The sequence below is a fragment of the Poecilia reticulata genome, linkage group LG11 (assembly GCF_000633615.1).
Source record: "Poecilia reticulata strain Guanapo linkage group LG11, Guppy_female_1.0+MT, whole genome shotgun sequence".
In the NCBI taxonomy this organism is placed as follows: Eukaryota; Metazoa; Chordata; class Actinopteri; order Cyprinodontiformes; family Poeciliidae; genus Poecilia; species Poecilia reticulata.
Window position 1 is genome coordinate 18392996 of NC_024341.1, and position 16223 is coordinate 18409218.

Here is a 16223-nt window from a genome sequence, read left to right on the forward strand (position 1 = left end):
AGTTTGTTTAGATCCATAAAAGCGAACAGAACCAACAGAACTGGCGAAAATAAAGTTTTACATAAACAAAACCAGCAGTCAGGCATCAGGTTTCCAAGATTTGTTTTTATTAAGTTTCAGCGAGTCATCTGGTCCCCACACATGCATACATACAGAGTTTAACACACACATCCACTCACACACACACACACAGCTGGAGTGACTCCGATGTTCTGGGTCGACATGGATCCAACTGGACCTACTCGGCGCCATGTCCTCCCATCTGCTCGTCTTTGTCCTTCTTCTTATGACCAGAGACGATGTCGTCGATGCGCAGCAGCAAAATGGCTGTCTGTTTATCACAGGAGAGAATGGTAAGAGCTCAGAGTAATAAACAGCAGTGGCAGTTCTGATCGGGCTGCGGTTCTGATCGGGCTGCGGCTCTGACCTCCACTGCGGTCTTGTAGGTCTGGGCCTTCACGGCCAGCGGCTCCCAGATGCCAAGAACGGACATGTCAGACAGACAGCCGGTTTCTCCGTCGACGCCCCAACTGACACTGTTCTCCTGGGTGTGTTTGGCCTGAAAAGACATGGCGACCTTTAACCCTCTGAGCTCCACAGGTTTAAAAGCAGGCCAGCTACCGAATGTTCCAGAATATAGGTCAAAGGTCGTTTTTTTTTTTTTTTTGGCTGGCCCTGCAACATATTTATGTGTTTTTCCTCTTCATGATTGATTTTCTGACATTAAATATTAATTTATACTGACAGATACAAACTACGGATTAAACATCATCGTCAACTAATTTAGTAATCGAGTATAAAGACTCAAAAAAGGAAATTTTGCTGAAAAAGAACAAACAAAAACCTCAGAGCATACTCAACTCATACTCAGAGCAGCAATTAAGCCAAAACTGTACAAAAATATATACATTTAAGATAAAAAAGAAATTTACATGTTTTACCCAATTATTTCAATAATTTATTAATCATGACTAATCACGATTAATCGTTCCAATTCTAGTTTAAAAAAGTCTCAAGTGGTTAAATGAAAAATCTGCAGAATACGCCAATTTTTAAAATCTGATTAATTGTCACAATAATTGATTTTCTCAGCTCTGAGGGGGCCATTAGTTTGGACTTTTACCCTCAGCGATGTCAGCACTCTGATGGTGGACGCTCCACAGTTCTGGATCAGGGTTCGGGGGATGACCTCCAGCGCCTGGGCCACGGCGCGGTACGGCCACTGCTCCACACCGGTCAGAGCGCGGGAACGCTCCGTCAGGCGCTTCGACACCGCCATCTCCACAGCGCCGCCTCCTGGCAGCAGGAACGGGTCGAGCAGCACGTTGCGGCACACCTGCATGGCGTCCTGCAGGTTTCTCTCCACCTCCTGCAGACCGCACACACAGTTACACACTGAACCAGTCCGCCAGGCTGGTATAACAGGTAGGGGGCGCTCTCACCGCCAGGATCTCCTTGCTAGCTCCTCTCAGCAGGATGGTGCAGGCTTTGGGGTCTTTGCACTCTGTGATGAAGGTGAAATACTCATCCCCGATCTTCTTCACCTCGAACAGTCCCGCCTTGAGGCCAATGTCTTGTTCACGCAGCTCATCTGTCCGGCTGACGATGTGAGCGCCGCATGCCCTGATGAAGAAAACATTTAAAGGTGATCTATCATTGTTCCTTAAACGAGTTAGGAAAAAGTCTATGGGCCACACAAAACATTACATCTGGTCATGCCCCACAAATTAACGTTTACGATCGCGTGTGAAAATGGCTACAAACAAATATTAAGTTATACAAATGTATTGCCTTGAAAAGCATCAGTAAAGCCTCCTGTGCAACCAACAATAATACAGCAAGTGGTGTCTGAGCATTAAGTCACCAACAAAACACTTGTCTTTTCCTGCAGCCATTGTACAGCAGTAAACCCAGCTGAACAAAAGTGCTGGCGCTCAGCTTAGGTTGCTAGGTAACTGGTGGAATTCTGCTGGGGTTGCTAGGCAACGCTGCAGTTCTCACTGAATGTGACTTAACATTTTAAAGATTTTTTTAAAACGGCTCGTTTTCCAGGCACAAAAAAAAAAAAAACAAAAAAAACCTTACTACCAAAAACCGCCTGAGCTTTAATTTTTTTAAACACTTGGTCTGCTTTTAGACGCAGTTGAGGCCCAAATAGAAGCATCATCACGTCCACTTCCTTCTGAAAGTTGTCATTTCATCTTTAGCTGCTTTCCATGCTGGAGGTCTGATCATCTTATAGACTTCAGACACGGTGGAAAAGCTGGGAGCACACAGCAGCGTACCTGGCAATGCGGTTGTTGTCAGTCTTCCTCACACGGCGGATGGCGGTGATGTTCGCCTTTACCAGGTAGTGCTGAGCCAGATCTGAGGGAGAAAAATAAAAAATTAAAAGTTAAAATGGCAGAAGAGCAGAAACAAAGCCACATGTTCAGGTGTGACGGGCTTCAGTACCAGAGATGCCTTTCTCAGTGAAGACCAGATCCGGTTTGAGGCGGATGATGTCCTCACAGATCTGCTGGATGTACTCTTCCTCCATCTTTAGTATCCTGGCAAAGTCTTCCTCCTTGGTGATCTCAATGTCAGTCTGCAGGAAACCATATGAAATGATTTTCATATGAATTCATGAGAATGAGTTCAGAAAAAAACCAGTTTGTAAATGCTTTAGATGCATTTCATTTTGAAATGGTGCGACAGGTTTTTATGCATTTTCACGTATCGGTTACTGATTACAACATGTAGTCAATTTGTTAAAGTTATTGGAGTTTTTTTTGGGGGGGGGTGAAGCTAAAACAAGATGGTGTTTTAAAAAAAAAGCAGCTGCACAATAATTAGCTGATTTTCTCCATTTGGCCTTTGGAAAAGATGGATTTTTTTCACTAATGCACTCTACAACAAAATCGAAGGGTCAGCCAGGCTACTTTTTTTTAGTGCAATGATTTTACAAAAACATAGTTTCAAGTAATACTAAAATATGTAACATCAGTAGGGACCAGATTGTTTTGGAAGTCCAATGGAAGTTGACTCATCCAAGCCATCAAAGATGAACAGAATCTGGAAATGTTCAAAGCTGCACATTTCTTTAGTTGTAGTATTTGGAGAAAAATGTAAAAAAAAATTATCTAGTTAAGCTTTTTTTTAAAGGCTTTATTGGCTCTAGTGGCCTTTATTTGAAGGTAGTTTGACAGGAGAGAGGGTTGTGGGGGAGGGGGAGGACATGCGGCAGATGTCACCAAGCCGGGTATCGAACCTGCGACCACCGACATGAGGACTAAGGCCTCAATACATGGGTTGTGCTTTGCCCCAGCGCCACTACAGCACCCCACTACAGCACCCCCTAGTTAAGCTTTCTTCTCATTAAAACTACTTTTTTGTAATTTTAAGACGGGCAAGATTGGATCTTTTTTCTGCTAATATTACAACTATAATCAAAACTTCTCATAGCTTGTCATTTGTATCAAGTTATTTTATTTTTTCAGAAAAGAGCGAGGGGGAATAAAAAAATCGATTAAAATGTCTGGTTATAAATGTTTACCTGGCTCTCGCCCTTCTTGTACTCCAGAGAACAGTCGAGCAGGATGATGCGAGGGTTTTTGATCATCCGTCTCATCCTGGGGTGAGTCACGTCTTTGTTGATCATCACGCCCTTCAGCACACAGGAGTCCTCGATGATCCCACCTGGAACCTGAACGCACCATGGGAATTAGAACAAGATGTAGCTTTAAAGCAGCAAAATAAACAAAATGCAGTTATTCTGAAGATGCTCCTCTAGTGATCTGTTACAGAATATTTAAGGTTAAGTTTTCAAATTAAGATGTCAAAAAAAATTACTGTAAGAACAATAGTTCAAGTTTGAAATATTTCAGGATAAAATTTTGTCTATATTCAATTTATCAATTTACTAGAAAACAATCCAATCAGTTAAATTCTAAATTTCAACAGTTAACTGATGTAGCAGCAGGCGACAGTGGAAAGAAACAACTGTAGTTCAACAGGAAGTGGCCACTTCCATTAATTTGGATTATCATTGTTGCATTACTTTACAATGTGGAACATGCCTGCAGTATTTATATTACATAATATACATGGAGAACATTTTTGGGGACTAATATGGTTTTTATGATCATTTAGAGCCAAAACAAATATTCAGATTAACTTTATTTTTAGTAAATTATCATTACAAAAAATAAAAACAAAGACCAATCATTTACAAAAAAAGGTATAATTTTAATGAACGTATTTGATTACTGGCAATGCTCTAGATCATGTTGCAGGTTTATGAAGCATTTTTGAATTGAATTTTCTACACCTCCTCTTGTGTTGTTCAGGCTGAGTGAATCCTAGCCGTCTCACCTTCTCCACCTTGGCGTACTTCTTGATGTCGATCTCTTTGCGTCCGTTCTCCTCCAGCTCGACGGTCCGAACGGCGTCCAGCGCGATGCTGCAGGCCAGTTCTGACCAGCGGCTCAGAGCTTTGGTGTTGATGGCCGAGTGAACGATCTTCAACATCATGGAGCGATCTGAAGTGTCCACTGGGGTGCTGCAGGAGCAGAGACAGAGGGTTGGTGATCTGCTTAAAGGTCGCCTACTATGCTTCCTTGAACAGGTTGGCTATGCAAAACATGTGTTACATTTTTTTTGCATGAAATAATTCTTAGATAATGAGATTTTAGTCTGGTCAGTTCTGTTTTAGGGCATCTTTTCACTTTCAATCCAAATAAGCTGCCGGCCACGCTCCCCAACTCAACATTTACACTCAAACGTGAAAAAATATGCTCAATTATAAAACCTTGAAAAACATTAGTAAAGCCTCCTGTGCAACCAACAAGAATGCAGCAACTTGTTTATGACCGGTAAATAACAACAACGCATTTGTCTTTTCCAGCAGCCATTGTACAGCTCATACTTAGACCTGTCATGATAAATTCTGCTGAACAGTAAATTGTCCCAGAAATGATTGTAATAAATTATAATGTTGTTTTGAGACCATTATCAAGTAAGATAATGGTGTAATAATCTAAGAACACATTCTCAAATATCAATAAACTTTAAATTCTAATGAATATTCAACACTGGGCTTGGGAGACATTTTAAATATCCCAAAAAACGTAAACAAAAACAACAGATACAACAAATAAAATGAATTGTAAATGTCTGTAAACAAAATTGTCCTTCCAAAGAAGTGATAGCCGAGACCAGACCATCATACTGAAAACGTTTATCATCCAGTTTTTAGTATAAAGAGAGAAAATTGAAAAAATAATAAATCATACAAATGGAAATTATTGAGTTAGCTTTAATTTATCATGTGATTAATTGATTTATTGCGACAGGTTTACACATACAGAAGTAAAAGCAGCTGACCAAACGTTCTGGAGCTCTGCTTGGGTTGCTAGGTAATGGGCAGAAATCCGCTGGGGTTGCTAGGCAACAGCACAGGAATGTGATTTAAGATTCCACAGGTTTTTGAAACGGCTCATTTTCCAGACACCAAAAAACATTAAATTACTACCAAAAAATTACATTTTTTAAGCACTTGTTTTTAGAAGCAGGAAAGATCCAATGGCTTTACAAAAGTATGAACTTTGCACACCAGATGCCCCTTTGTCCTAAAGCTTTCATTTTATTTTTGGCTGGTTTCCTGCTGGAGTTGTGACTGAGAAAAGCTGGTGTCTACCTGACTTCCTTCAGGGTTTCCAGTATGTCCTCCAGAGCCTGCCTGTAGGCGCTGATGATCACCGTCGGATGCATCTGCTGCTCCAGAAACTGCTCAGCGACGGCCAACATCTCTCCAGCTGGGACACAAAGAAAAATCATTGATCAAATCAGATCTGTTGGTTTTTCTTTTTATTGTTTTAAAGCAATATTCTGTGGATTTAAAAACATCTAAATCCTTACCCAGAATGATGACTGAGGTGGTACCGTCTCCCACCTCTTCATCCTGCGTGCGACTGATTTCAATCATGGACTTGGCTGCAGGATGCTGCACCTGAATCTGTTGCCACAGACATGGAAAACAAAGCCAAACTGCTGTAACATCCATGTTGGACATTTCCAAACTGTCCAAGCTGAGGAAGTCATCAGTGACCCTGACCTCTCTGAGGATGGCGTTGCCATCATTTGTCATGACGATTCCTCCTGTGGGGTCGAGTAACATCTGGGAGGAAGAACATGGAGGATTACTGACCACTGCAGAGAATGGACGTGATGACGATGTTGGAGCACACTCACCTTCATCATGGCCCGCGGGCCGAGGCATGTTCTGATCACATCTGCAATGGTCTGAAATAAACTGGGCCGTTAGAGACAGAAACACAAACCAGAACCGTCATGAAGTTCAGCTCTGTAGTGAACAGGTTCACCAGTTGCGTTTCCATTACAAATGTAAGCAAAACTTCGTCAATATTCCACTAATGTCGAAAAAACGCAAATTTGCAGTTGCGGTGCCTAATGCCAAAACATTTAAAAGAGAAACAAGTTTGTTTTTTTTTAGAAATTGACATGGTTTTGTTAAGCAAATGTATTTGTTTGAAATGTCAAACTGCACAATTACATGGTCGATGGAAACGCTTCTTGTGTCTGAACTTTAAGAAGCGGCTTAATGTTTTAGGAGAAATATTTAGTAGAAATCCACAACACTGTGGTTCAAACTGACCTTTGCAGCGTTGATGTTTCCTGTCTGGACTTTACGTCCCGACTCTCTCTTCACGTTCTGATCTGGAGGGGGAAAAAACAGAGACGTTAACAATACTGCATGATGCGGCATCAGGAAGAAAAAAGTATTTAAGATTAAAGTGTCATTTAGTTAAGACTTTAACAAGGTTTCTGCATGTTTTACCAACTCAAATGTAATACTTTTAAAGACATCAGTTTCTGCTACTAAAACTAGGCATCAACAGTAAGAATCAAGGGTAGTGAAACTCCATTCAACTTGACTAACACACCACTGGCATACAGGATTTGCGTTAAGCAATATTCTGCCAGATATTGCGTTCAAGAAGTCGTACAATTATGATATCGCTCTGATTACTATAATTTGATATGGTTAATCAATATTTCTCATCATCATAAAGTCTTCACAACAATTCTCCTCTGCATTTCACTTAAGTCTAAACCAGGAGAGCAGGATGTCACTTCTATCCATTTTATTTATAAAGGACATAATTTTTTTTTATTGCTATACAGTGGGGCATATAGAACCAAGACAATAGTAAAATAAAAAGACTAAAAGTAGAACATACTAAAAATACTATAGAAAACACACCAATGGTCGGTGAAAGATTGTTGGATTGGTTAGCAGAGTAAAAAGGTATTGTGTGAATGATTCTAATAAATATTACAGATAGCATAAATGATATATTAATTTAACAATAGTATTTATTGTAGCTTTTCTGTGTTAAATTACAGCATTCTAATTTGTGCACTATGTTCTGGTTTCACATTTTTGTGCAAATGTAAACTGCCTGGTACTTATAATATTAAAGTAAAATTCAACCCTGTGTCTTGTTTTTTCACTTTCCACTTTTGATTTGACACTAAAATTGAAAAAGTGAAAAATCATACAAGTGTACTTCCTGTATTAATGAAATATCTTAAGATAAAAAAAACAAAACATCTATTCAGTAACATAGTTAAAATATTAAACGCTAGTATATCAAAGCAATTATTTTTCTAATAATTTAAAATAGCTTGGTTGCATTAAATATAATACCCAACACAATCCCCTACAGCTTAGACGTTTCCTAAACCAGTCGAGTTTCTTGCATATATTAACTACATGCCAAAAATAAAAATTATAACCGTGTTTAGAACTCAATATTTAGTACAAATGGAGACAAAAACATGTATGTCTGTCAGTTTTCAGCCTAACGGGCACATGTTCATGCTGAGTAACGGTGACAGTTAGCTCGATTTAGCTTAGCTTAGCCTAGCATCTCCCTCACGCTTTTCTTCGCCTCTAAGCTAAGGATGCTAACACCGGCTGGGTGGAGACGTTCAGTGTGGTGATGGTCGTGTAGCAGGAGCTAATAATGCTAACTCTAACTGAGGAAGTGATGCGAACGGCACCAGTCTGGTTAGCACATGCTGAGCTTAGCCGCTTTGTGCTTCAGCCGCTCCGCTCTGAATGTTAACGCCAACAAAAGGAGTGGAACCACCACACCAGGCGAACACTATTCTAACCTAAACAATAAAAACAGAACTTTAGGTGAATTTCAGTACTTACTGAGCACTAAAACCTGCTGGCCGATCATTTTTGACAACGTGCACCGGACAGCAGCCGCCTGGAAGGTTCTGGGAGGTACGGCGAGAGGGAGGGAGGGTCCGAAAGGGTGGACCAATCAGCGACGAGAATTAATTTGATTGACACATTAATCCACCAATAGAGTGAATGAAATAAATTTCGCACGCAATCCGCCTTTTAAGGAGAAAATCTGTACGAGACCCCTTACAAATTGTATTAAGCTGTTTTTGTTTTTTAAGATATATACTTTTTAAAATGTCTTTGAAGTAATAAAGATATTAACATTGTTCTTCACACCACTACATACACACTTATTCCCGGTAATTTAATATCTAAGAATATGTTTATGGGTTTGCAGAGTTAATAAATCAGTTTTTTAGTGTTGAGGGTCATTATTATATGCTGAAGAAAATAAAAGGAGAAACAACAATACATGTAACCTACATTAATATTCACATTTAATAATAACAAAAAACTTAAAACAGATTTTGATTTAAAAACTGCACAAGCTCTTATTTAAACAGCCAGATGTGAGTTAACAGTTTATTAAACAGTCCCAGCAAAGATTACAGAGTAAAAAGGCTCGGAGCAGAGTTCAGGATCCGTTTCATCACATCTGTTAGTTTGTCACGAAGCTTAAAGTCTCTCGTAAAATATAAATGAATACAGCAAAGCAGCATATACAAATTGTACACGTGGTAAATAAATATAGCATTCAGCTTGGGTTAAAATACAAATAAATAAACCCAAAGCATATGTGATGGCTTCATAAATAAATAAATACGTAAATAAATCCAGTGAGACAACATAAGTTATTTTGGGCATAAAGAAAGAAGTGTGGACGGACTCGGTTCTGTGGAGCTTCACACTGATTCTGCATCAGGTCCATCAGAGAGAGCAGAACTAACTCTGTCCCTTTGTTTCTCACTGACATCATGATTTATTCTTTCTCGGTTAAGATCGACGGGTCAACAAAGGTCACAGTTCCTCCTTAAGCCCGGGCAGCACTAGATTGTGACTCGCCTCCTGTTTCAGGAACTTCAAGAAGTCCTTCAGCTCCCGAGCTCCCTGGGAAAAAAGCAGGAGACGTCATCAAACCTCATGAGACAACCTGCTGGACCTGAGAGAGCCGAACCCGGACCGGCTGAGAGTTACCTGGTATCTAACAGGATCGTCTTTTTTACCCACTGGAGCAAAATAAATGGTTGGAAAGCTGGGAAGAGAGAAAAACAGCATAAAACAAAGATCTGCTGAAGGTTTTCCTACCTCAGTAAACGTCTTAAATATCTTTTTCACTTTACAAACACAAACTTTAATGGATTTAATTGGCATTTTATATGATAGAGAAGCAAATTTGTGCACATTTAAACTACAAGCACTCACAGGCCTTCATAGATGAGAGAAAAAATAAAGACAATGAAAGAAAGCTGCAAAAAGTCAAATTTGAAGTTGAATCTTTTTACCCCACATGCAAAACTATCCAGGTAAATCACCCTAAAAACACCCCCAGTGAAGCACGGTGATGGCAGAATTATGCTGTGGGACTCTCTTTGTTCAGCAGGGACGCTAGTCAGAGCTGATGGGAGGATATATGGGGATAAATAACAGACAATACTGGAAAAACAGACAACACAAACAACCAGAGCTGAAAAAAATGCTGTAATAAAATAAATTACATCATGTTGGTGTAAAATAACCAGGATAATTTCTATCGTAACAGAAATTATTTCTGTCACGATAACAAATTTTGCTGGGCGATAAATTGTCCCTGAAATCACTGGTATAAACGATAATACTGTTATTTTGAGACAATTTTCAACTAATAAAATGAGAATGGCACAATAATGCAGGTTTGCCCTCTCAAAGATGAATAAGTTTGAATTATGTAAAAAACATTTTAAACTGGAACTGGAAAAAAATTTAAATATCCAAGATAATGGAACTAGATATCCAAAACTTATAAATAAAAATGAATAAAAACCCCACACAACTGAAACATTAAATAAAATGGATTATTACGTCCCTGTAAACAGAATTGCCGTTCAAAAAAATATGATCAGAATATAAATTATCAAGCTTATTTAAATTTATGATTCCATTAATTGATTAATTGCTTATTGTGACGAATTAATGATAAATAAACATAAAAATAAGATAAGCTTTTGAAACGTTGCGAGGAACAAAACCCACGAGTCTGTTTGTTATGTAAGAAAAACGTGAAAAAGCTCAGCTGTAACAGGAAGTGGTGGTAGGAAGTGAAACCTCACCCCTGGACATCGTATCCCAGCGGGACGTCGTTATCGACGGCGTTCATCTTGGCAACGACGACGTTTGGATCAGAATACAGCTGAGAAAACAGAGGAAGATTATCACTCCTGTCATCATATCAGCTGAACAAAGACGCAGTTCGGCCAGAAGAGGTCTTAAAATGATTAGAAAAATTTTTTAACATTGAATAATTAACTTTTTGTTATTTTTTTATGTCAGAGTTCTCTTAAAAAATGCTTCATTCTCCAAATATTATGACTTTATCCTGGTAATATTAAGACTTTTTTCTTGTAAAATCATTATTAGCCTGACCCTTTAATTTATTTGCACCTGAATTCAAAGTCCAAATAAATAAAAGCTGTTAAAATGATTGTCAAACAAGATGGCCGCCCTCAGCCTGATGACATCACTCTGAACTATGGAAACCCAATGATGGAAAAAATCCTTGATTTTCCAAATATTAAATCCTCAAAAATTCAATCAGTTGATTAAATTGATTGACTGCCAGCCCCAGTTGTAGGTGTGTAGTTTGTTCCTAATGAAACGATGAGTTTGTTGCAGCTAAATCCGTTTAATGCGATAAAAAACCCAAATCTTGTACCGTTTCCGCCACCTCCCTGTAAACCGGTTCCAGCTTCTTGCAGTGTGGACACGACGGCGAGTAAAACTGAATCAGAACATCTTTATTTGGATCGTTAACGATGTCATCAAACGACTCGGCGACCACCACCTGCAGAAGACAAGCAGAGCTCAGAGGTCACAGCAGAACCTCCACAGGTCATTCCATCAATCACTTAAAGCACTTCCAGTGTTAAATTAGAATTTAAAGTTTATTGAGTTTTGAGAAAGTTTTCTTGCATTATTCTGCCATTACTTGAAAATGGCCTCAAAACAGCAATATTATTGTTTATCGCGATAACGTCTGGGATGATTTATCGTCCAGCAACAGGCTCAGGGTCTTTTTTAAATTACAGTCTAAGAAAATGAGTGAACTAACACAGCCTTACTGTCCATCTCACCTTCACAGGAGCGGCGTTCTTCTCCGGTACCGGTTCTGATCGGATGTAACGCTTCAGACGACCTGTGAAGTAATCCTCCAGGAACCGCTCCAGCGACTGGCCGTCCCTCCTGAAACGCACGCCGTCACGTTCAGTAAGCAGAAGGCGACCTGACGCATTCGGCTCTACGCCGCCGCAGCAGCACGCGGCCCTGGTCGGCCATGTTACCTACGTGAACTCCTCCCTCATGGTGTACTTGTGGCCCAGTTTGGTCCGGATGGTGACGAACGGCAGCTCGCCGCCATCCGCCGTCCCCAAGCCGTAGTCGTCCTCCAGCTCCGCCTGGAAGTCCCTCTTATTGGCAACTGAGAAGATTAGGCCACGCCCACTGTATTTGGAGGCAACCTTCATCACCCTGGCAACAAGCATGAAGAGGAGAGAGAGTACATGTCCATTTCAAAACTTGACACTGAAATGCTTCAGATGACGGAATCAAAAACTATTGGTTGTTTGAGCATTAAAACACTCTGCAGAAAGACTCTGTAGCCTGCATGCAAAGACAGAAACCTATAAATAAACCCGTCTTGTGACGGTGTGTCACCTGTTCCTCCAGTAGTTTGACCCCCGGACATTGTGGTGGTAGTCCAGGTCGTAGTACGCCGTCAGCAAGTCACGAACTCTGAGGCGGTCTCTGTTCTCCATAGTCATGTGAGGACAGAGACCATAGCTGTGCACAGAAAAACAGAGAATAAAACAAAGTAAAAAAAAACAGATTTCCTCTTTTATCTGCGAAGTAGAAAAAGCCCCACATGTTGTCTCTGATGAAGCGTCTCAGAGAGCTGATGGTCAGGTAATCCGTGAAGACAACGACGCTGTCCTCGAAGGCGTTGGCCAGTCTGGGAGGCCTGAAGAGCAAAACGCTCCTGGAAAAAACAAAGAAAAGAAAACGGAGTAAAATTATTTAATTCTGCAAACTGTTCTCAAGATGTGTAAATCTGCAAAAACGCAACGTGGACATTTTGGTATTTTACAGACCAAAATTAAAATAATTAATTTAAATAACATAGTTACAAAAAAATAAGGAACAATCCATTTGTGTCAAACTCACATTATTTCAATAAAAACTTATGAAACTTTAACAAAACCTGCCAGTTTGTATCTGGATTTTCTGGTTAAATCTAATTTTTGTTCTTTGCTCAGTAAATTTACTTACGGTGGGGAGAGAATCTAGAAATTTACTGAAGTAAAAGTAAAAAGTACAGTGTAGTAAAAATGCTCCTAAAAGTAATTTTTTCAGAAACTTTACTCAATTAAATGTAACCAGTTACAACCCAACTCTGACTAAATAATTTATTAAATACAACAAGCTCCTAAATCTTCCCAAAAAGTTACTTGTAAGCTGGTAAACTTGAAATAAGACAAAACTAATATATGGGCACTAGAAACAGGCCCAAAGAGACTTGGTAAGACTTTGTGTTTTTCAGTGTTGGTGTCTGAAATCTCACTCGGTTTGGGTTTGCTCCTCAGCGACCTGCAGGTCAGTGATGTGAGCAAACCTGAACTGTTCTCTCAACAGACCGGCCGCCTTCAGGAACTCATCCAGACGCGGCGCATCGGTACCTGAGAAAACACCTGGAAGACAAAAACACACGACTATATGAGAGAGCAACAGCGCCCCCAGCTGGACAAGGCCCAAAAGGACAGGCGGTGTCATACCGACAATGCCGGCATCGTAGTTGTTGACAAAGTTCTGGAGGTCTTCTTTACTCTTCAGGTGGAGCGAGTCTGGACCGGTCTGCTTCGTCATGTAGTGGTAGATCCCACCTGAACAAACATGTCAACATAAATCAGTGTTGTTGCCCAAAAGAACTTTTATTGGGTTTTCAAAACTGCTTCCACTGATACAAAAAAAAAAAAGAAACATTCTCTCACGTTGAAGGAAATGCCAAGGGCAAATAAATTGTATTTCCTAGCAAGCCATTTATTTATGAGACATATAGACAATGTATGAGAAAACCCAACAACAATAAAAACAACAAAGGTTTCTCTATTTTTTCAAGGGTTAGCCCAAATATTTTTAATATTGTGCGTTTCAAAGAATACAAACTGAAGTGTGCAGTTCACACAGAGCAAAGAAGGGAAGTTTACAAAGAAAGAAGATGGATACTTCATTAATCCAGTTAATATTTTTGGTTTTACTGGTACTCTTAATCTTTTTGCATAAATACATTAATCTATATTTTTATTTTATTATTATTAGAACCTTGAAACAAAGTCCGTCTACGTCTGTGTCTACATCCATTGGAGTGATCATTTTTCTGGACATATGATGTCCATCAGGATATAAATCTAGAATGAACAGCTGGTTTTACACCCAGTATAGCCTCTAGTTTTTAAATTTTAAATCTGTTTTTCTTGTTTTGCTTTTACTTGCAGAACGAGGCCCATCATAGGGAGCAGCGTCCTTTCCAGACCTGAAGATCTTCAGAGTCGGATACCCAGTGACGCCAAAACGACCACAGGTCTCAGAGTTAGCAGTGCAGTCCACCTGGCAGCCAGAGGGAAATGAGTCAAACCTCTATTTTTCTCTGTGTGTGATGTTAACATCAACAGAAACAGCAACAACATTAACAAACCTTTGCTAATTGAACGATTCCTTTCAGCCGACCCGCTGCTTTTTCAAACTCTGGAGCCAGTTTCTTACAGTGGCCACACCTGAGAGACAGGAGGGAAAGAAACCAGACAAAAGAGGAGATGTAAACAAGTATGGAGTCAACCTTAATTAGAGGTGTGTACCGCTCTCTGTCTAGGCCCAAGTCAGACTCTGATCCCACTGAATCCAACGAACTCTAGTATCTACGTTTTGTTTATAAGTGATGGTTGGATGGAGCAGGAGATGGACAGAATGCTGTAACATTGCCACTAGCTGAGACAGAAAACTAGAGGTCTAGACTCACTGGTGGGTCTGTGTTCTGACCCAGAGATCATGACAGAAAAAACAAGACTCCAGCTGAAATGAGCTTCGACAACAAGGTGCAACTTCTACTGCATTTAAAGAAGTCAGGAGGTGGGGGAACGTTTTACTTTGGAGGTTTTCCAGAATTTTACCCCTGGAACAAGACCAGAACCTCATGGAGGATGGATGGACTGAAAATGGATGGATGGATGGATGGATGGATGGATGGACTGAAGATTATTGGTTGAATTAATAGATGGATGAACCATCCATTGGTTGGTTGGTTGGTTGGTTTTTTTGCATGGGTGGGTGGATGGATGGATGGACTGAAGATAGCTGGATTACCTGAAGATGGATGGATGGATGGATGGATGGATGGATGGATGGATGGATGGATGGATGAACCTAAGATGGTTGGTTGGTTTGTTGGATGGGTGGATGGCTGGATGGGCTGAAGTGGTTGGATGAATGGATAGATGGACTGAATAGAGAGGGATGGATGAATGGTTGAATGGACGGTGGATAGACTGAATGATTGATGGGAGCCGGATAGATGAACGAAACAAAAGTACGAGTAACTTACAGCTTTATAAAAAACGTTTAATATCTGCCCCAAACCGCAATAGGCATTTAGCATGGATGTGTAGTTTCAAGAACTAGTCGTAATATTCTTGTAGCTAGATAGTACTTTAAAATCTATATATTCTGAAGTGGAATTAATGAGAAAATCCCAGGAGCCTACAGCGGCATACGAAACAAATCAAACCCACTGACTAGATGTCCGGAGCTCGGAGAAACGGTTACCATGGAGCGTAGAACTTCACCAGCATGGTCTCGTGCTCCGTTGCCAGGTAGTCGAAGTCCGCGTCCCCGAGCTCGAGCACGTCCCTGCGCGCGCACAGGGCGGTTGGACAAAGAGACACCAACGCCAGCGAGACAGCGGACAGGACAGGGATAACGGGCATCATAAGGAAGATAGAGCGGGACCGAAATGTGACGGGAAAATTAAATAAACACGAAGGAAATTGAGCTGTCACTGAGCGGGGAAGACTGTCGCTACATTTAGCATCAGGCTACCTCAAAATACAGACATTTCCGGCCACACCTAGGAAAATAATAGTTGACAGTTTAACAATGATTTTATTATTTTTATCTCTCGACGCCATCTCTTTAAAAGAGGTACCCCTTACTCTCAACATTTGCACTAATTTAACATAAAATAATTCCAAATAATACTCCTTAATTTGCAAATCAAAGTAACAGCTTTTAATTTGAAGTATAAATGACTTTCGATAGTTTCCTCTGTAACATGCCAGTAAATATACAACTGCCAAATAGAAGGCGGGACATACGGAGAGAAATGCAAAAATCTCTTTTCTGATTGGTCCTGCGACATGTAAGCGATGTGATGTAAGCACGCCATTGGTCAAACAGAACACCAATTTTAAAGACCTGTAAATTCACTTTTTATGAACAAAATCTAGAATATGTTACCCCCTAATTATATTAAGTGTGCATAGATGATTCTACTAGTAACTTTAAATACATGTATTTAGTATTAGGTTGAATTTCTTTTCAACATTGGGAAAGATGAATTTGTAATCTGAATCTACTATAAATGTACCAATAAATGTCTCATTAAATATTTTTAAATGATGAAATTAAATAAAAACAATTAAAAGGCAGTTGGCAAACCCCTGCTGTAGCCTCTGTCAAAGGTCTTTTACATTTGTTTTGGTGTTGATGCAAATCTATAAAA

The 16223-nt window shown here is 39.9% G+C and overlaps 2 protein-coding genes across 2 annotated transcripts; both read right to left on the reverse strand.

The window, feature by feature from the left end:
• Positions 1–85: 85 nt before the first annotated feature.
• Positions 86–8330, reverse strand: cct3 (chaperonin containing TCP1, subunit 3 (gamma)). Its single transcript, XM_008422297.1, has 14 exons — positions 8225–8330; positions 6656–6717; positions 6232–6282; positions 6095–6157; positions 5899–5995; positions 5678–5795; positions 4354–4540; positions 3536–3685; positions 2455–2587; positions 2286–2367; positions 1443–1623; positions 1124–1369; positions 428–559; positions 86–331 (listed from the first exon to the last, which is right to left on the reverse strand). The coding sequence occupies exons 1-14, from the start codon at positions 8250–8252 to the stop codon at positions 239–241; spliced, it is 1623 nt and encodes a 540-aa protein (XP_008420519.1). The 5' UTR covers positions 8253–8330; the 3' UTR covers positions 86–238.
• A 353-nt stretch (positions 8331–8683) lies between these two features.
• Positions 8684–15564, reverse strand: LOC103472572 (protein disulfide-isomerase A3-like). The gene is made up of 13 exons (XM_008422296.2): positions 15269–15564; positions 14145–14223; positions 13939–14056; positions 13225–13332; positions 13014–13140; positions 12318–12431; positions 12110–12235; positions 11741–11923; positions 11530–11638; positions 11112–11240; positions 10510–10589; positions 9398–9455; positions 8684–9310 (listed from the first exon to the last, which is right to left on the reverse strand). The coding sequence occupies exons 1-13, from the start codon at positions 15430–15432 to the stop codon at positions 9221–9223; spliced, it is 1485 nt and encodes a 494-aa protein (XP_008420518.1). The 5' UTR covers positions 15433–15564; the 3' UTR covers positions 8684–9220.
• Between the last annotated feature and the right edge of the window lie 659 nt (positions 15565–16223).